We start from the raw sequence: 20,492 nt of genomic DNA on the forward strand, positions 1-20,492 counted from the left end.
GCGCCTTTCATGGAAACTAACCTCCATCTCCTGTCGCATAAATCGCGAGTGGACCTGGAGACAACGGGTGAGTGTGGGGTGTACACCGGGTCACGGGACCACATGTAGAGAAGAATGATGGAGCTTCTATTGCAGTATCATAAATCATTAAAAAACCCCAAAGAATTATATTAAATCATAAATATCACTTAACGTGAAGGATACGTTCCCTGTTTGGAAGTGATGAATACCTACATTAACAGGAGAAACTTTTCTGAGAAGAGTGAGCAGGTTGATGATGTGCAAGGTGAGGGGGGTGTGTTGAATTAAGGCGTTCTTGTTTTTCCCTCATGTCTTTGTTTACTCGAGTTTCTTCGAGTGCAAATTGGGGATTATGTTAACGACTCTAGTTTGACTTGCAAAGTTGTGAGTACATGTGAGTCTCAAACTACTGCTGCAGTTTCACAAAACAAAAAAACGGTGTCAGGTTAATCACTGTTTTCTTTAAATAATTATAAGAATAAAGATGTATTTTGCCGCTGATTTGATGACATGAATGTAATACAAAAAGGTTTGACGTGAACATTTTAGACCAAGTTCAGTTTTGGACCTAAGCGGACATGGCAGAGCTGCTGGGTTCATGCTACATATGGCCACTATGTGTCAGTATTTCCAAGTTTTACACGATAACTAACGAGTGAAGATTATTCAGTGAATTAAGGCCAACGTTAAAGCCAATGTCATTGGATTTACATGCAGTGTGTTAATGAACGTAAAAATGTTAAAAATAAATCCAGTAATTTCATAGAAGTGTGACTGTGAGACCTGTTCATTTCAAACATAATAGTTATTTTAATTTCAATGCTAGCCGTTTTAGCTTTAGGCTTACTTTGTTCTATGTAGGCTCACTTGACAAAGAGGATTTCCATGTTATTTCCATTTATATTATATGGTTTCCTTTAGACTATTTATCTACAATCAAACATTCTGCATATATTAGCACATATTAGGACAGCTAAGCTAATGCTCATGTGAACAATAACATCTAGTGACAAAACAGTGAACAAATCACTTTGGAACTGCAAATATCTGATAACAGAATTAGGAAACATATGTGTTGGCTAGTACAACATGAATAAGCCACCATTAATCTAGGAAACCAAATAATAATACAACATTGGAGAGCTATAAATCAGAATGAGGGATATGCAGTCAGTGATAAGAGTAGACCAGTGTTTCTGTGTCACACACACACACACACACACACAAACACACAAGGTTACACTGTCAATAGAACGTTAAAAAATCTTCATAATTACAAATAGCTTAAAAATCAAGTTGAACTGGTTTGCACGAAGTGTTTTGACCTCCGGGCATATGTTAGTGTTGTTGTGTAGACACACTGAAAAACACTGTGTTATCACTGTGATTGAGTAACTTATTTTTCTGCTGTTCACTCTCTGACAGAAAACAGGAGTTACACTTCAACTTTGACCGCACAACACAAACAATCGTTTATCGCCGTGGTACAGTCGATGATGTCACATTTCTTGTTTTCATTGAAACCTAGCTCTCTGTTGTTCTGTGGTCTTCCTAGTACAGGAGACAGAGATCGTTTAACTCTCCCTATTTACAGTTTCTTATCGCAGCTGAAACAGGTTAATTACAGGAAAGTACTGTAAACAGGTGTTAGAGGACATCATAAACCTTAGATAACCAGTGTTGGATTTAGCTTGAATGTCCAAACGTACTATGGTATTTGATGACTTTTACAGGACTGTTCAGAGTAACAGTACATACATAACTATACAATTGATTGTAGGCATGTACCATAAATGTTGCAGGTATTTAAGTTTTTATTTGTGAAACCACACATTGATGAGATAGGAACATTTAATGCCCCAGGAAAATACCTAGTGTACATGTCTAGACTTGGGTTAAAAATGTAAAGTGAAGCTTCTGTTACATACGTTACTCCCATTTTTTTTGCATAAAAAGACAGCAATATACAAACCCAGACAAAGACTCAAAATCAAAAATTATGCAGACAGTATTTCTCAGTATATAAGCTTGCAAGGAATGGTTGAAGAGTAGAATATAATATACAAATGTAACTTTTTACTAAGTGGTACAAAGAGTTGTAAGACGTTACTTAGTATTCACTTTCACCTGGCTTGTCATGTAGTCAAGTCAAATGTAGGCTAAATAATGCAGTTGAACTAATGGAGAGAGAGCCAGCTCTGAATCATGGCCCCGTGAACAGAAAATAATAATTCATGAATACTTCAATAATTACACCTGTGTTCAGTGTTATTATAAATAGGATCAGTGACGTTGGCCTTTTACATAATTAATGCTTTTCAGGGATGGGTTACAGTGAAAACACAATAGTTGTTTTATTTGTAAATATAATCTTTGGTATTGTTTTTAATCAATTATTAAAAAATGTACAGTATGGGTGGGAGTTTGAAGTAAATCTGTGTATACTGTTAATGAATGTACCATTATTCAGGGGCCGTTTAGCCTGTGGCATGTCTTATAAAACACAATTTAAAAATAAATGTGCCTTTATGTCTTCATAGACATAAAGTGTGTAAGTGCTGATTGTCCTGCTTGCAGTCCATATCTGTGTCTTGTTAAAGAAAAAAAATCTAGAGCCACAAGAGGAAGATAATCCGACAATAGTTGTTGAAGCAGACTAGGTACTCATGGAGCAGGAATAGCTCAAATATCTAAATAAAAATTATATTACACTATTATATTACACTCACTTCCAAAACATTAAAAAATGTACAATTCAATGTTTATGCTTCAGGAGGGTGGGATACACCCTGGACAGTCCACCAGTCAATACCAGGGCCACATATAAAGATAAACAAAGTAAACACAATTAACCTAATCTGCTTGGTTTGTGGGGAAATGCCAGGATAGCAGATAAAAATTCCACAAACAAGCTGACAATGCAAACTTCATACAGTTGGACCAAGTTGACCACTGGGGCTTGAGCTGATGATGTTTTTACTGCAAGGCAAGACCGCTACTCCTCCACCATGTGGCCCTGAAATTAATCATTGCTGGCTCCATTTTTTATGTGTATATTTAAGGTGACATTAACAACACAACATTGAAAGTCTAATTTTGGATTTAAGTGCAATCATCAAAGTTTGGTGTATTACATTTTTATAAAGAATACAAATTAGTCTTCCAATAAACAGATGATGATGGATGGACAAATTTGTCTAGAAAGTGTGTTTGCACATTTTGCTTGTGCACGCCAACAATTACCATTACATTGTTTTGGGTAGGGTTTGAGAGGGCAATCAAAATGTAACTGGTCAAGGTCAAAAAGGACTTGTTGTGTTGTCAATCAAGATCTCTGTTTGTTGCGTAACGATTTAGGAAGAAGGCTGGGGAAATGTGTGAGGCACGTGTACTTACGTCACAGACAACACCCCCGCCCGGCCCACTGACGTCACTGCTAGGAAGTCTTCACATCAGACCATGATCATGTGACTAGAGAGACTGAATCTCCTTGAGGTGACTACTGCTGCGAACCAGGATCAAAGGAAAGACAAAGAGCCCCCGACTCTTTTTTAATTTTATCCAAGGAGAACACCAAACCGTATGATGACCGTCTGAAACAAAAGGAGGGGATGGCACAGAAAGATACGCTGCTTAATCTGTTCGCCGGGGGGTAAGTCATGTTCCTAGCTCCGCTTCAAACCGGTCTGAGGCTGGTCAATAGGACAGAGAGTAAAGTGACGCAGAGAGGTGACCACAGTTGAGGCTGAAAGGTCTTGTCCATTAAAATCGTCAGTGAATCTGAAGAACAACCTTTGGTTTACATCCTAAATAAGTTGAAGCGTATAAAGGGGAGCTAGTTTCTTGTTTGTTAGCGGTTAACCGCGTTGGGGCTGTTTTGTAAAGTGTTTATTTTCATTATCCTAACTATTCGGCGCCCCAATTTAGTAAAATACTTAAGATGGATAATAGTGGTTATGGACGCCTTTACGTTGCTTTGGTATTTTTATTGATATTGTTTTATAGCTTAACGGCTGATCAATTAAGCACTAGATAGCATCGTATCTCTTCGTTTCACCTGCTAACCTTCCATTGCGGAAATTTGCTAATACCGGCTAGCGGCTTTCTTATGGTATTAGAGTTTAAAAATTCGTCAGTAAAACAGTTTGAGAGTAATTGTGTCGACGTTCTGTAGTGTCTGTGTAAATTTCATCCAACTGAATGTAAACCGAGCAGATATAGCGGGTCAACTATATCTGGATGTGGCTCAGTGGCAAGAGCAGTTAGCATTTAGCTCTGATACCCGATATCGTTATTTAAAAAACAGCTACGTGTATGCTCGCCGGTCGGTCATGGAGGCACAATGAGAAGAAATATTATTGTTTAAACCAGGTGTTGTGTCTTTTAGAACCACCCTACTGCTGTAAAATGATGAATGTTAGACGCCACAACGAACGTGCACTTGAATTATATCGTTTAAATGACGCCATTTTACCCTTGAAATTTTTTGCGACATGTCCAAAATTGACTTTCACGTGTTCAACATGTGCTAAGGCATATTGGAATTATTCCAATTTCAGACGAAACTTTTCACACTCTTACAGTTCTCTGTTAAGATGTTTAAGACGTCATGTGCGCAGACTATGACTTAACATAGGCTTTGAGGCGTCATGGAAATAATAAAGGTATTAAAAGGGGAATACATGTCTAACTATTCCATAAATATATGACCTTTGAATTTCAGCTATAGCTGTTTCAGTATTGCATAAAAGCTGGTATTATAGATGGATAATCCTCTGTGATATTACTTTTTGAGATTTAGTTTTTTTTAAAAACTTTTTTATAAATATGGCCTGCAATTTCTGGCAGTCAGGGTTGTTTATGTATTATGCCAATCAGACAAGGTGCTATTTTGGTGGTACAAGTCTTAGATTAATCTGTTCCAGATAATCCTTGACAGTGACAAGGTTAAATGTGGTTAATAATGGATGTACCGGTTTGACATGTAAAGAAGTAGGTTAAATTGGAAGCTTGTGTTGATGTTGTTTAAAGTTATAATTAAAATCAGCAGGGGCTGCTAAGTGTGTTATTTTTCTTTAGGATCATTATTCTGATTGTAGTGTGTCATTTTCCAGGTGTAGTGGAACGGTGGGAGCCGTCGTGACATGTCCTCTGGAGGTGTTAAAGACACGACTGCAGTCCTCCAGCCTGGCCCTCCGGCCCGTCTTCCAGGTCCAGTTGGGTACGTTAAGTGGAACTGGTGTTATCCGACCGGGGACTGTCACACCAGGGCTGCTACAGGTTCTTCGGTAAGTTGTGTGTCTGAAAAACACATCATGTGATGAGGACTTTTCCTTGGAGGGGTTGTATTTTAAAACCTCCAAGTAAGGAGACAAACTGTTCCCTCTTCACAGCTGGTGTCCTTTTCTCTTAACTACTGTTGTGAGGGAACAGACATAGTTGTTAGCTGTGTTTCACATATGTTTGTAGGGTAAAGGCTTTGCATTAAAGTGACAAGTTTGGAGACATTGGGAGTACGTTGTACATATTTAACCTCAACATAGTATTTTGTGATAACCACTTTTACATCACCAAACACCAGACCCAGAGATGGTCCCTTTTATGTCTCAGACTTGGCTACAGAGTAGGAGTGGTCCTCGTGAACTGAAGGAACGTTTTAAAGGCGTCTTGACTTTTGTTGGTGTAAAATTACATTCAGAGTCGGAGACCAGTCAGACAAGTATCTGTTACTGCTGAAGCTTTAAAAGTTACATGCAGCTAAAGGCAACATTTAGTTTGTGCAGAACAAATATTTTCTTTGAAATCCAGATTATAAGATGCATGCATCACCACTCTTTCTACTTCTTTAACAAATGCAGATTAATTTTGATAGTTTCTTTGCAATCTTCTTTAACAAATGTAGATTAATTTTGATAGTTTCTTTGCAATTCCAGGTTAATAGATTATGACGAATAAAGGGAGTTGCTGTGTAAATTTTAACAGATGGCACTAGATATGTAGGCGTAACATATACATATTTGTTTGAGTAAACACTGTAAAAACAAAACAACAGTAATGCAACCTTCCTCCCCCCCTTTTCTTGGCCCCAGTCAAACCTGAATGTCATCTGAAGAATGAAGGTTGCCATCGACAGATAGACAAAAACCTTTTTGGGGTTGTGGCGGACGTGACAAGCGTGGCGTTTCATGGGAGACTGGGTTCAGTTTCGAACCTGATGCAAAATCAGCTCATGTTGACATAACTGATGTAACAGTCTGAATGAGTGGACTGTCACACTCATGTCCATTTATAGGGATTGTAGAGATTGACAATCTTTTATGGCAAAGTGATATTTATGAATGGAGGCTATATATGTGGAATTGACTAGAAAATAAGTTGGGATAATCTAACCAGCATTTACAGTGATTATATATCACCTACTGTAATTTGTACATACATATATATGCATATATAGATATATCATCAAATTCATGTTCTGTGATTTTTGTTTTGTTTTTTAGATCAATTCTTGAAAAAGAGGGACCAAGGTCACTTTTTCGTGGTCTGGGGCCAAACCTGGTTGGTGTGGCTCCCTCAAGGTGAATTGAGACACAACAATAATAAACAATGCAGTTGATAAAATATAACTTCTTTAAGTGAATGATACTGTTTTAAACTGAATTTCTGGGTACTATTATTGCGTTAGAAGATTTAAAAACCAACCTGGTTTAACTGTGGTAAAACATTGACAAATTATCGTCTGTCTTGTTTCCTTGTATCACAACACTCCAGATTTTATTTATTGACTATATAAATCTCAAGAAGAAATAACATTTGATGACATATTTCTCTTGTCCTGCTAAATGTGTTTTGAGTGTATAAACATCTTTTTCAATGACTTCCACCCATAAGTCAAGGGTTTTGGAAATGCTAGTTCTTGACAAAACCTTTTGCCACGGGCCAATGCATTTTCATTTTATTTTTTATTTTAATCTACATCAATGACTGAAGGGCACTCATAAAATATAAGTAATATTGTGCACAGGTTCTTATCAACTATTTTTAGTGTCATAAGCTGTTTAATCAGTGTTCTCTTTTGAAAGTACTTCTTCCAAAAGGAATAAAGCAATAAAATGTGATGTACAATGCAATGTTCAAATTAGTTGACATGTACTGTGGATAAAATGTTGATCAGACTTTGAAACCTTGTTTTACTGACTTGGGTCAACAGTTGCCAATAGTTAATGTTTAGCCACCGCCTGACCCTTTGTTTAGTATTTCCACTGTCCCCATTTTGTCCACTGTCCAAATTGGACAGGGTTGAATACAGAGAGGTCTGTGGACCTCTGTGGTGTCCACTGCTGATTGAGCCGATTCCAGTACAGTGAGGGTTTTGTTTCAAACACACCAGCCTGAATGAGCAGCCCCTCGGAAACCGACTGCTGTGGAGGCACTTAGCTTAGATTGAACTATACTCATGAGCAGCTGTCACACAGTGACTGCCATATTCCAATGTCAGCCCAGTGTGGAATTCTGTCACCTCTGTGTCGAGGTCTCACCTCAGGTTGTTTTGTTTTTCAGGGCAATTTATTTTACTGCATACTCCAAATCTAAAGAAACACTAAATGGACTGCTTGTTCCAAACAGTGGACTGGTCCACATGTCTTCTGCAGGGATTGCAGGTACATTTCTTATCCATTCCATTGTTCAGTGTAAAATTATACATTCCTACATTAAAACATCCTGAACTATATATTCTTCTCACCCTCTTCTTCAGCCTTCATTACGAACTCTCTGATGAATCCCATCTGGATGGTCAAGACTAGGATGCAGCTGGAGAAAAAGTATGTATACTTATTATTTTCTATGAGCTACGTTTTTTTTTGTGTGCATTGTCCTTGAAAATCTCACAAAGGAGGCTTTAATACTCCAGAGCTAAAATAGCTCACACTATCAGAGGTATTGTAGGTGAAGAGAGATAAGTGCAGAGTGGGCACGTTACATAAGTTTAGGTGTAGGCTGCCACAGCACATACGTACATGTCTCTCTGTTTTGCCATGTTTTATGTTGTTTCATATGTATTTTGATTGTTACATACTTGACATTTAAATGGTTGTGGCAACATGCATTAGGTATATGGAAGTTAAAAGGTCCCATAGAGTATTTGGTTGGTATAAGGTTTGAAATTGTTGGGGAATATATCACTTAGAAAAAGACAAAAGTTATTGAATTAATGTTAAATTTATCAGTTTAATGTAAAATATGCAGAGACTGTTTGCAAACACAACCCTTTTCTGCATTCAACCCAGTTTGAACCCAATCCCTGGGTTAAGTGCTCCACTAGAACAAGAAGATAATTTAGCTTTGCAAACTGTGATTACCCACGGGAAATAGATGACACCTTGCGACTGACATGTCGGAGTGCGTTAACCCCAACAGTCACACTGAGGTGACCTTTTACGCCAAGGCAGGCATGCTAACCACTATACTATGGAACCAACAAAGATCCAATTACCTTAAACAATTAAAACAATAATAGAAATTATGTAAATGAACCAGAAGCTTCACAAAAGTAAACTTTATTTGAACTGACTTTGCTTTAACTCTGACACATTAAAGTCTCCTGTGATTGGTGGACACTAGTTACACCTTCTGACCTTTCATTGAGGGGCCTGCCTTCGTGCCACTATCCTTGGCTTGGACAGTGTATAGTTCCCATCTTGTGATCCAGTGCCATAAATACACAGTGCTGACGTAGGGTCCTGCGTGCAGCAGAAGAATCTATTTACAATCCAAAGTACAGGGCAGTTGTACCATGTGATGTCACAGGAATGGATTTGAAGAGCTTCTGTCCTGCAGGATAAATCTTGTTGAGCGAAGGGACAAAACATGAATTATTTTAAACTGCAGTCACAGATCATAAGTCATTATTTTATCATCCATGACACTAGAAAACACAGCATCTGGAGAGGAGTCTTTGTTGAATTATGAACCTGGTTTTGTTTCTCATTTTCTGTACTGGTCACCTTGTTTTTTCTTTGTTTTTTTGTTTTGCTCTAATGAATTTGACTTTGGTCTTTCAGAGCCAGAGGAGAGAAGCGGTTGAATGCACTACAGTGTGCCCGCTATGTTTACAATACTGAAGGGATCCGCGGTTTCTACAGAGGCCTGACTGCGTCATATGCGGGAATCTCGGAAACCATGATCTGCTTCCTCATTTACGAGACACTGAAGAAACACCTCAACCAAAACCAGTACACCTCTCCAAGTAGTGAAAAAGAGAAAGGAGCATCGGATTTCCTTGCTCTGATGGTGGCAGCTGCATTTTCAAAAGGGTGTGCGTCCTGCATCGCCTACCCTCATGGTAAATACCTGGGTTCTATGTATTTCCAGGAACCTTACATCGTGGATTTTTTTTTTTTTTTTTTGTGAAACATTAGGTGACTCATGTATTTTGTTGTTTGTTTTCACAGAGGTCATAAGGACGAGGCTGCGAGAAGAAGGCAGCAAGTACAAGTATTTCTTCCAGACAGGAAGGTTGATAGCTGTAGAGGAAGGCTACGCAGCTTTTTACAGAGGACTCGTTCCACAGCTGATCAGACAAATCCCCAACACAGCCATCGTCTTGTCCACTTATGAACTCATTGTCCACCTGCTTGGGGATTCCAAGTGAATCCAGATTTTATAAACTGAGCAACAGACTTTTGTACGAAACGTAGCACAAACTCTGATTTGAAGTGGTGCAGCAGACACTTGTACTGAAGGAACTGAAGAGGGATGTACTGTTATCCAAAGAGCTGAACAGATTATTTTATTGTTGTTTTTTGGTAAGAGTTTATCTGGAAAAATTTCAAGAAATTGTGGTATTTACTGAAGCTCGAAACCTGTGAAACAAAGGTCATGGACTTAGAAAACTGGCGTTAAGTCAACTAAGTTATTTTGTGTTATTTTATAACTATTTTATCATTTGTAAATGTCTGATCTCACACGTGTTGCCTCATTTAGTTCTAATGAAAGTTTGTGCAGATAATAATGCTGCTGTTCTTTAATGACCACAGACCATGCTTGAGATTTATGTTCACAGATATGTGCTGTTTTTGGATGACAGAATTATTATATTTTTCATTTATATATATCTTCTCTATGTATAAAATAGTATATATACATTTACAGACTTGTCTGTACTTTGTTTGTGGAAAAAAACGAGTCAACCTTTTCATAATAATGACATTTGACCAGTGGTTAAATAAATGTCATTAAGAAACGACAGAACCCACACCTTAATTTTGTGGTCGACTGATTTTAATGCAGAAAACTTTGAACGCAGTTTAACGCATGAGCAGAACGATGTGCACTGAACATCCAATAATTCTGCTGTACATCCACCTTTAACTTCTCTAATACACAGTCAATACACATTTTTTCATACACACACACTGCAGAGTTCGTTTCATCAAAGATCACTTTCATCAGACCAGCTTCATCAAACTCAGGGCACTAAGTACGTCTATGGCTGACGAGCTGACTGACATATTTGCCAAATTGATTGTGAGGAATTGTACAATTAAGGAATTGTAATTCATCTTGATTAATTGTGATTAGATGATCACATTTAATTGTGATTAATTCACAGATGAAGTTATTTGACAACTCTGTACTTGTAATTTAAAATATTCACTGATTCTTAAAAAATGTGTAGGAAATATTTCTCTTGGTACTAGGGTAAAGAAAAATTTGGAGAACATGGTAGATTCAGATGTTTGGATTTTGCATGAACCCACACATATGTTTCATAAAATCCAAATACATTAAAATAATTGCTGTGTATATCCAATTTATTTGTGTGTTGTGTGTGTGGAGGAATGTATTTAGATGCATTCTGTTACTAAAATCTAAAAACTCTTGTTCAAAACTGTATTGTTGACTTTTTCTGTAAGCGGTGAACACTACTGTTTACTGTACATTATGCTATTTACCTTTTCAAACAGAAATTCAGGTTAGATGGTAAATAGAAAAAAACACTAAAATGTTGGCTGTTTAACCACCATCACTTTCCATTTATTTTTTTACTAACAGTGCGATAAGGAACACCTTTACCTCCTGTCCGTGTTGCCAGTATGTAAATGAGGGCAAATGTGTTTGAACGTGGCTTTTAACAACTTGTGTTATCTAAATTTGGTCGACAGTAGCATAAAAGGAGCTGTTAACTACCCTGAAAGAACGACTCTTCTGGGGGGCTATTCCTTCTTTCATGATAACTGGAGGAACAATGGGCAGGGACAGCTCTGTTAGCAGATGTAGATCTGTAACCACCCCAGGTTAAACACTGGCTGATTTCCGTGTTGGGTAAATACAACAGGGAGAAACTAGTCAATGTTCTCTTGAAAGTTTCAAGTAAATAAATATTGCTGGGAGTTTTAAAAAAAACTACTCCTTTTTCTTATGTCTGTTACATATTACCTAGAAAACAACTCTCTTTTTTCGGTACTTTCCCTGAATCATTTATAGACAAACAAACGAAAAGTTTGGAAACCAAATTTAAACCTTTGTAACGAATGAGTTAAGCGGGATTGAAGTCTAACAACCTGGGGCAGTCTGCAGTCTGACCTGTGACATGTCACACAGTCCAGTACAGTACATCCATGTTTCTGGCTTAGTGACCAGTGTGGAGTCGTGGCGCCCCCTGTCTCCCGCACAACACGACACAAGACAACGCAACACACCAGCAGATTGTTAACGGGAACTCGAGGGCCTTGCAGCATGTAGCCGTGGTCATGTTGTGAACACAGACAGCTTTACGTTTTCTTTTGACGAAACGATATTATTTTACGGGTCGGACAGAAAACATTGATCGGTTATCGACACATAATGTCTTAGACAAAGCTCCGACACCGCTGCTTGATGCTAATCGGTCCAACTTAGCTGTTAGCTCTTAAATTATTTAGACGTACAAGTCTTCACCTTCCTACCAGCCAGCTGATGTCTTGGTCGGTCCTTGTGGTTGAGCAGCTGTCGGCACCGTCAGCGGTAACACGGGCATCTTCTCACCCGGCTGTGTGATGGAAGGGTGAGGAAACGATGCTCAAATTCCTCCACATCCTGCTAACAGGTGAGCTAACGGATGCTAGCATCGATTGTGAGTTAATTAGTTTACGGCATTTTCCGCAGCGTATCTGTACATTTATAATAAACAAATAAGTCTCTGACTCATTAACATCCACGGTTACAAAACCTGTTTTTCGTCTACAACTTCACTGATTAGTACGTCACGATTTGCCTAATGGGGGACGTATATGTTGTTCTAATACGGTTAACTAGAGGTTTTTGGAACTGTATACAAATCTATTAATTATTCAATCAAAATATAAACAGTTCAGTTTAGGTTGTCTTGTCCCATGAGGCGAAATGCATGGTTTTGGACTGTGGAGACCAGTCACAATAGAAATATACTGTAGTAGGTGGCTCCGAGTCTGGTTTGACTTTTTAAAACACTCCCACCTGAACTTATAGAGAGGTAATAATCCTCAAGTACATCGTTTTTTTGTCAATATTTCAAATAAATATCAAGTCATTTCTTGTGCTATATTTTCTAACTGAAATTCAAACATAACATGTGGACGAGTAATACTGTATTGTCTGTTCTAAAATCTCACTCTGGAAACTGCAATTAACCCCACCTCCTCCCCAAAAAAGAAAACAAACAAACAAGCAGAGGCGTAACATTTCTATCATGTCTGCTGTGTGTTCCTCACAGGCCTGATAGGTTTACTAGGAAATGGGGTGAATGCTTCAGGTGAGTGTAGAACAGAGTCACACCTGCAACATTGTAACTCTTTTACATAGTTTTGTCTTCCACTGACTTTTCTCCTGATCCACAGATGTAGTCAGACTAGTTAATGGGGAGAACAAGTGTTCTGGCAGAGTGGAGGTCCTCCGCCATGACCAGTGGGGGACAGTGTGTGACCTCGGTTGGGACGTCCGAGAGGCTCATGTGGTGTGCTTGCAGCTGGGATGTGGCTTTGCTGAACATGCGCTCCACGGTGCGGCCTTTGGTCCTGGCAAAGGCGAGATCTGGCTGCGCCACGTCCAGTGCACGGGTCATGAGTCCAGTTTGACACACTGTGCTGTTGTCCTTCATAACTACTACTACTGCACCCATGAGAATGATGCAGGAGTGAAATGCTCAGGTAAGAGGTTTTGTGTGAGTTTTTTTTTTTTTTAGCACAAATACAGATTTTAAAAAGAGATCACTTGGAAAATGTAAACATTAGAACAGACTTGTAGTGGAGTTTGCACTGTTACAGATGAAACTGATTTACTTTCAGGTACTCTTTTAACGCCCACCCTCACCCTGCTGTCACCTCACACTGTGTTCTCATCTGGGGAGGCCATTCGTTTCAGCTGCAGCGTAAAGCTGGGACACCACTTCAGTGACTTCCACCTGTACAAGGATGGAGTTTCCACGCCACTGGTCACACAGAGGGCAGACCTGACGCAGACCAGTGTAGAGCTCACACTGTCTGACGTAGAGACTTTTCACCAGGGCAGCTACAGCTGTCGTTATAGGATCAAAGGTGGATTTCCTTCTGAGCTGCTCAGCTCTCCACCCAGCAACTCCATCAACATCACCGTAGGTGAGTCACGACCGCAGTGTGTCATCAACTCCCTGCATCCACCCTGCATTTATTAGGATTATTGGTGTTGTGTGAAAGTTACAGCAAACGTTTCATTATTTGTCCGACACAGGCTGATGTTCAAGGAGTGGATACTGTTCACATCTGAATTGAAACAGTAACTTAACTTTAGTGTTGGCACTCAGCAGAGGCCTGTTTGACACTGTACTGTCTCTGTAAGTCATCAGCACAAAAAGGCTTGTACTTTTTTTCCCTAAACGTCTTAGTCATTTCCATACACCTACATACTGCATGTCTGTATTCAGTAAAGTACATCAATACAAAGTACATGCTTCCTAACGACTTGAGGGAGGAGAAAAAAAGTATTCAGATCGGTATTGGTATCGGCAGAAACTCCAGTTTGTAGTATTGGAATCAAATATTAACAATGTAAATTAGCAGTGACAAATTGAAACAAAAAATAATATATAAAAAATAATTGTGACAGTGTTTAAATGTATTGTACTGAAAAATGTAAAAGTTTTCAAATTGTTTTTGTTATACTGTTAGAGTAAATAGTATATATAATATAGTAAATTCTATGTTTACATGTTAACAAGTATGTCAATAAATTAAATTAGTTTCATTTGTGTACTTTTTGTCAGAAACTGCATAATTTAAGAACGTGAATGCAGAACATATATCTCCTTTTGTTAGATGTTGTTAGAATCTTCTAATCCCCTTTTTCCCCTGGTGATATCACAGTTGAACTCCTGACTCCCCACCACTGGTACAACACGTCCTCTGAGGCTCCAACCGGTTCTGTCATCAGAGGCCACAGTTTTAACATCACATGCTCCACTCAGCAACAGTACCCTGGAGGTTCTTTCCAGCTACGGCTGATTCAACCCAACGGCACCGTGCGCCAGTCCCTGCCTGCTCTGTCTCAGTTTGTCACTTTCACCTTCCCCAACGCCCAGAGCTCCAACGAGGGCTACTACTACTGTCTGTACCGGGTCCAAATGGGCGGACGCACCTTTGTCTCCAGAGAAAGCCAGCCACTGCCTATAGCCATAAGAGGTGAAACCAATACCATGATTCAGAGATTTTTATAATCCTGTGTGTGTGTACGCACGCTGGCCTCTTTCACCTGGATGACGTTTTTAACAGCAGGTAAAATCTACTGTAACTCTCAGATCCAGATCCTCTTCTCAGTCCAATGGTGATCAGCTGGATCGTGTCAGGCCTGACCTTTGTTGTAGCTCTTGTTGTTATCATCATCGTGGCTAAGGTCCTCTGTTACAAAGAGAAGAAACCATCTGAACTGGAGCGAGAGACCAGAACCTGTGAGTTCTTCATTTATTTAAATTCAGATCTCAGTTATTTAAACCTTTTTCAGATCATCTCATGCTTGTGCCACACATGCAGTCTTAACAGCTCTGCTCCTCTCTACAGGTGTGGACAACACATATGTTGCCTTATCAGTTAACAAGCTATGATGGGATGCATCTAAACTCAAGGCACTGAAGGTAGAGATTCTCACTCTTCACACCTGAAATAATAGGTGTTTTCTACCATTTGATGTTTACGTGTTTTATAGAATTACAATAGTTATTTTTGGTAACATTAATATGATGGGACTCATGGTTGAGGCATAATCTAAAATGTCAGCTACATTTACAATCTATTTATATTAAACATAACAAGGAAATAATATTTATAAAGTGACTTGGTAACATTTGAAACGCATTACTGTATGGTACTGTCTTTGTATTTAGTTCTTAGAAAATGTCTGCATCAAAAAAAACGAAGACATTTATTAAATTGAATCAGTAGTTGTCGTTCAAACGTTCATTAACGGTGCACACTGACATCTAGTGGTAAAGAAGGGTGGGTTCTACAATTAACAATTTCTTTGAAGGACAAAAATGACCGTAAAATGACTGAACACATTTTGTTTTACCTTTTTTTCCCATTGACTCAGATGTGCAACTGGAGCAGTATTTTAAAATCAGTCATTTTGTGTTTGTCCTTTAAAACAGAATCTTTTCAACGTGGATTTAAACGGCGTGGAACAGAAAGACTGACGGTATGTGGCTACCACACCTTTACCAAAACCACCAGGTGGACCAGTTCAATAGAATCTGAGCAGTTGCAACTGGACTCCAACAAAGACTGAACAACAGTTTCACTTTCACACCAAACATCGGGGTAGAGTCAAAATGTATTCTGTTCAGACATAAACGGAGGTGAAAGAGGTAAACTGGGGGAACTGTGAGATGACTTCCTCAGGCCTGTGTACATGCACTACATTTTATGTTTATTACCAAGTAGCACTAACGACAACAGCCAAATTGCAGTATCACGTATTTGCTTCAGCTGATTGATCTTCAAAGGACGCGTAAGAGTCTAACGCTTCTCTTTAGCAACTATAACTCAACACAATAACATGGCAAAAAAACAAACATTATTTTCTATCAGGTTTTTAAGTAGCCATTACTGCATGTATTACATCATTTACAGCATAAGATCAAACTCAAAATGCAAAGTGATTTATTGTCATTGTTGACACAGCACACCACTGCACACAACAAAATGTGACCTCCGCCTTTAACCCGTCACCTTGGTGAGCAGGGGGCAGCTCAAGGGCCCAGGGAGCAGTGTGTGGGGACGGTGCCATGCTCAGTGCACCCCAGTGGCACCTGGTGGCTGGTGGATTCGAACCTGTGACCTTCCGAAAACAAGTACGCTTCCTTATCCACCAGGCCACCACTGCCTCCCCCCATCGTTTTTTTTTATACCCTGGATTATTTAAACATTTCAGTCTTGTTTTCGTCCCTGAATAAATGACACTTGTTTTACTTTAAACAAACTTTTTGTGGTATTTTTTATTAGTGAAACACAGACAAACACAGTACTGGCTAAAAACAAAGTCTGATTATTTGGTACCAAAATGTTTCAGTTGACTGAAGTGCAACAAATTAGAAGCACCATGTTTTAGCCTGACATTACTGTAGATTTTTTTACCCAGTAAAAATAAAACAGACGTTACCAGTTGTGGAGGTTTTTTTTTTATCCTAATTTTTCCATAAACAACTTTAGAGGCACTTTAATTACAACAGGTCTAAAAATGTCCAAATTGTAAATGACATCCCATAAAAAGTCATAGTACACTGTAATACACTGAACTGAGCATCAACTAGTGAAAACTACGCCAGAACGACTGTTGATTTCAGTGGCAATAAACAGGTAGAAAAGCTACAGAAATACTGATTTGGCATAAAATGTAAAACCAAAATGTAAAAAACCTTTATAGAGTTTTGCCTTTTACTGACAAATAAAACAATGTAGTGGATCTGACAAGTAATGTTCTGTAGTGCTTTGTCTTTAAAGCCCAATATGCACCAAAACTATCATTGTGGGTGACATTCAGATCACCCAACAGACGGGCAGCTGATATCAAATGTTTGAACAATTTCTCTTCTACTGCTGCTTTTCTAAGCTTGATTAAAAAATTTGTATTTTACCTTAAAAAAAGCAAATGCAAAGCAAAGCAAACTGCTATTAAAACCAGCAAACCCATACATAAATATATATATTGCAAAAGCTTAATTTGAGCCAAATCTAAAAATAAAGGCAATAGCCAAAACACATTCTTTGAATAAAAATACACCATGTGTTGACAGCCCCACAGACGGAACCTGGATAAAAAAGACGATGATTCAATCAATCCATTGGGGGGACTCGTTTGACTCCATGTTCGAAAACACTAAGTAGAGGAAGACCGCCACCGCCAAGAAGAAGAAAATCTGGAGCCACAGTGGGACGAGGCGAGACGACTGTGGAGCCTGAGGAGCATCCTGACCAGATTTAACAGGTGTGGAATTCAAGAAGGAGTTTGTTGTGTAGGACGACTGTCTCTCACGCATGTAGGGCCTGGAGATGAGAGAGAGGAAATCTAATCATTGCTGTATAAACAGTTTTAAAATAGGAAATAAATTAAAATAGGATGATCATGATCAACGGTAGATTGCAAAGGTAGTGACAGTCGATGAAAAAAAATTCAATACTTACTCATCAGCCAAGTCCCTTCCTCTGTATTCAGGGACAGACCTGGAGTATGAAGAGTGTGGCGTCCTGCAGAGAGACAACACAACAGGTTCACAGGTATTATTTACACCATACTCACTGGTTTTGATGAATGAATAAATATAGGTAGAAATTTCACTTACTGATATTCCCTCTCAGACCACTTTGGTCTTGAGCTCAAGGAGGAACCACTGGAGAGACAGAGAAAGACCTGGAAGTTTACTTAAAAACACAAATAATTTAAAACTTGTTCAAACCAAGTGCAAGAAGAATAGAGAATCCTGTACGGGGTGTAAATAAAAATGTCTGACGTTGACTAAATGAACTATCTGACAAAAGTGTTCAGAATCCACATACTCATCATCATAGTTCCTTGCTCTGTATTCAGGTCCGGACCTGGAGTAGGATGAGAATGACGACCTATAACAACAAGACACAATAGAAATACAAACAAAATATGTTGTAAAATATGAGTAAATATGTGTGGGTATTTCACTAAAATGAGAAAACCTGTTTATAAAACTGCAGCTTACTCTTGTTCAGATTCCCTCTCAGGCCATTTTGATCTGGAACTCAGGTATGAAGCACTGAGATAAATAATGACCGTTAGCCGACTTGAAAACACAGACAACAGGCAGCCAATCACTTCACAGAAAAATGAATGAATCAAACTGACCTCTCTCCATAGTCTCGTTCACTCCTGACCTGTACCAGTGAAGAGAAACATTTACAAATGTGTTGCCATAAAACACACAACAGCAGCACAGCTGAAGTGATGTCTGTTAAAGATGTCACTGCAGCTTCTCTCTGCATAAACCTGTCCTTAAGGCTCCTCATTCTAATGTCCTTGTCAGTAACATACATCTAAGACCATGTGTTAAACTTAAACATTAAACATAAAAAAATTAAGACTTTTTTTATACAGTGACATAAAATTAAACCACATGCAGATTCAAGAAACAATAACAATCACAGAATGATACTCACTGGTGTCCTGTAGGTGATATAGGTGACTTCATCCTCTATAACAAAACAAAAAACAACCCCACAAACACTGTTCAATCATTAACCTTGTATACATTATTATATTTATTACAAATAGGAAAATGAATATCTGCTTGAAGTGAAAGTGTATACAATGGCTAACCTTTAACCTGTAAATAATAAAATCTAACTACTAGAAAAGCTATATTTTTAAGCTGCTTCTGATTTATGAGTTTGGCACTGTTTTTGGTAAAGAATGAGAAATTATTATTTCAGCATGACAGCTAATTATGCTTTGCTAGCTACCAAAGAAGACATAAAGATTTATTTATTATTATTTGTTTATATTATTATAGCCATTTAATGTATCTCTACTATTTTATTAACATAATAAAAAATAAATCTGATTCCCACATGTGCCGCTTGGAAACAATTGGTTATAGACAGTAGTTGTAGGCGAGCCATGCTAGCATCATTGTGGCTAAGAAACTTTCAAAATAAAGTTCACGACGGCTTTTGGACTGGAAGTCAATAAATGACAGTAAACCGGGGCAGTTACCCTCCTCTCTGTAGTAGGTCTTGTCCGACGATGGTCTATTCCTGGGTGTTCTGTCTTTGGCCATGGCTTCTTTCAGTTTCTTCTCGTACAGACTCCTGGTGGAATCTGGAAGAACAGACGAGAGAAGTTCGCACATGAGAAACAAAATGAGGAAAAGTGAACTGCTGACAGAAGGAGGCGACGGCTGTATCTCAACTTTACTGGTACAGTACTGACACACAGCTCACAGAATAAACAGCCCCAGCTTCTTACCGACCACAGGCCCGTGTTTGATTCCATATTCATCCAGCAGTTCGCTGATCTCCTGTGCGGTTTTACTACTCAGCATAGACATTGTCTTTACAAGCGTTAAGAGTTCGGACCAGTGGCGTTTACGGCAGTTGGAGCTTGTTTACTTCTTTTTTCTTCCTCGTGTTTTACACTTCCGTGGTTTTCTAAGTTGGTCAGTGCTGCTGGAACTTGAGACGTCACTAAGATTTCGATTTAGCTGTTTTTTTCTTACCGAATAAAGTCGAGCGCCATAACTCCGCCCATCGACTCTGACAGGTAGCTTGTTTTGTTCACCAGGGTGACACGAAAACATCATCAGGCTAGTGAACACATAGCAGCTCAATCCCGCCCTTCGTTGTTGGCAAGCCTGTACAAAACATTCGTCACAGTGCCTCATTCTTCTTTATGTGTGTGTATTTTTGAAATTCAACTTTCATTATAGAAATGCAACAGCGCCATCAGCGGCCAATTTCTTTTTCTTTCTTTTTGTTCTTGATAAAATTCACTCATTTGTTTTAAGCAGTAGCTCCAAAAAACAAACTTTGTGTCAAATAATCGCAAAACAATACATAAAAAACAACAAATTAAATATATAAATACATTATCAAGCAAAATTAGAAATTAATACGTATATTTAATATGTAATAATACATTTATTTTTAATATAAAAATAATAGTTACATAACATTTTTACTTATAACATTGGCAAATTAAAAACAGAAAATGTATATTTAATTATTATTACTTATTATTACTATTGTATTATTATCTGTCAAATAAGGTCCATATTCTAACTTATGGTTATGGTAGGACTGAAGGAGTTATAAAACATTGCTAAATAGGATGGTCAATATGTTTGGTCAAAAGAGTGTCAATGACAACTGACTCGCCCAAGATAAACTCGACCACATGACCCTGACTCAACACCATATCATTCTCCGCATTTTCTTTTGTTGCATTACTGCCATTCCCATTTC

General features: G+C 38.5%; 3 protein-coding genes across 5 annotated transcripts; 2 read left to right on the forward strand and 1 right to left on the reverse strand.

The window, feature by feature from the left end:
- The first annotated feature begins 3,468 nt into the window (after positions 1–3,468).
- Positions 3,469–10,912, forward strand: slc25a33 (solute carrier family 25 member 33). Its single transcript, XM_008318828.3, has 7 exons — positions 3,469–3,673; positions 5,136–5,309; positions 6,522–6,599; positions 7,582–7,682; positions 7,778–7,844; positions 9,084–9,364; positions 9,474–10,912. Exons 1-7 carry the CDS (start codon positions 3,633–3,635, stop codon positions 9,671–9,673), a joined length of 942 nt encoding a protein of 313 aa, XP_008317050.1. The 5' UTR covers positions 3,469–3,632; the 3' UTR covers positions 9,674–10,912.
- Positions 10,913–11,507: 595 nt separating this feature from the next.
- On the forward strand, positions 11,508–17,199 carry LOC103385060 (uncharacterized). Its single transcript, XM_008318829.3, has 8 exons — positions 11,508–12,109; positions 12,755–12,793; positions 12,879–13,187; positions 13,326–13,634; positions 14,379–14,693; positions 14,810–14,959; positions 15,069–15,142; positions 15,656–17,199. Exons 1-7 carry the CDS (start codon positions 12,079–12,081, stop codon positions 15,110–15,112), a joined length of 1,197 nt encoding a protein of 398 aa, XP_008317051.1. The 5' UTR covers positions 11,508–12,078; the 3' UTR covers positions 15,113–15,142; positions 15,656–17,199.
- On the reverse strand, positions 16,484–20,010 carry emd (emerin). 3 transcript variants are annotated; one of them, XM_017035845.2, is made up of 9 exons: positions 19,748–20,010; positions 19,246–19,350; positions 18,690–18,724; positions 18,379–18,407; positions 18,236–18,289; positions 18,060–18,122; positions 17,846–17,893; positions 17,688–17,750; positions 16,484–17,549 (listed from the first exon to the last, which is right to left on the reverse strand). In XM_017035845.2, exons 2-9 carry the CDS (start codon positions 19,307–19,309, stop codon positions 17,336–17,338), a joined length of 570 nt encoding a protein of 189 aa, XP_016891334.1. In that variant the 5' UTR covers positions 19,310–19,350; positions 19,748–20,010; the 3' UTR covers positions 16,484–17,335. The 3 variants fall into 3 exon arrangements, with proteins under 3 accessions (XP_016891334.1, XP_008317053.1, XP_008317052.1); XM_008318831.3 differs by lacking the exon at positions 19,748–20,010 and adding an exon at positions 19,498–19,741 and having other exon boundaries at positions 18,060–18,098; XM_008318830.3 differs by lacking the exon at positions 19,748–20,010 and adding an exon at positions 19,498–19,741.
- Positions 20,011–20,492: the final 482 nt, after the last annotated feature.

The sequence above is a fragment of the Cynoglossus semilaevis genome, chromosome 10 (assembly GCF_000523025.1).
Source record: "Cynoglossus semilaevis isolate Cse_v1.0 chromosome 10, Cse_v1.0, whole genome shotgun sequence".
Taxonomy (NCBI): domain Eukaryota; kingdom Metazoa; phylum Chordata; class Actinopteri; order Pleuronectiformes; family Cynoglossidae; genus Cynoglossus; species Cynoglossus semilaevis.

Excerpts from the sequence above, each read along its gene's own strand:
- LOC103385060 (XM_008318829.3), top strand. The coding sequence starts at position 12,079 with ATGCTCAAATTCCTCCACATCCTGCTAACAG. Across the intron at positions 12,110-12,754 it reads CCTCCACATCCTGCTAACAG|GCCTGATAGGTTTACTAGGA; the intron begins GTGAGCTAACGG and ends TGTTCCTCACAG. Across the intron at positions 14,694-14,809 it reads ACTGCCTATAGCCATAAGAG|ATCCAGATCCTCTTCTCAGT; the intron begins GTGAAACCAATA and ends TGTAACTCTCAG.
- emd (XM_008318830.3), bottom strand. The coding sequence starts at position 19,579 with ATGTCTATGCTGAGTAGTAAAACCGCACAGGAGATCAGCGAACTGCTG. Across the intron at positions 19,351-19,497 it reads CAAACACGGGCCTGTGGTCG|ATTCCACCAGGAGTCTGTAC; the intron begins GTAAGAAGCTGG and ends CTGTTCTTCCAG. Across the intron at positions 17,751-17,845 it reads TGGTCTGAGAGGGAATATCA|GACGCCACACTCTTCATACT; the intron begins GTAAGTGAAATT and ends GTCTCTCTGCAG.
- slc25a33 (XM_008318828.3), top strand. The coding sequence starts at position 3,633 with ATGGCACAGAAAGATACGCTGCTTAATCTGTTCGCCGGGGG. Across the intron at positions 5,310-6,521 it reads GGGCTGCTACAGGTTCTTCG|ATCAATTCTTGAAAAAGAGG; the intron begins GTAAGTTGTGTG and ends TTTGTTTTTTAG. Across the intron at positions 9,365-9,473 it reads CTGCATCGCCTACCCTCATG|AGGTCATAAGGACGAGGCTG; the intron begins GTAAATACCTGG and ends TTGTTTTCACAG.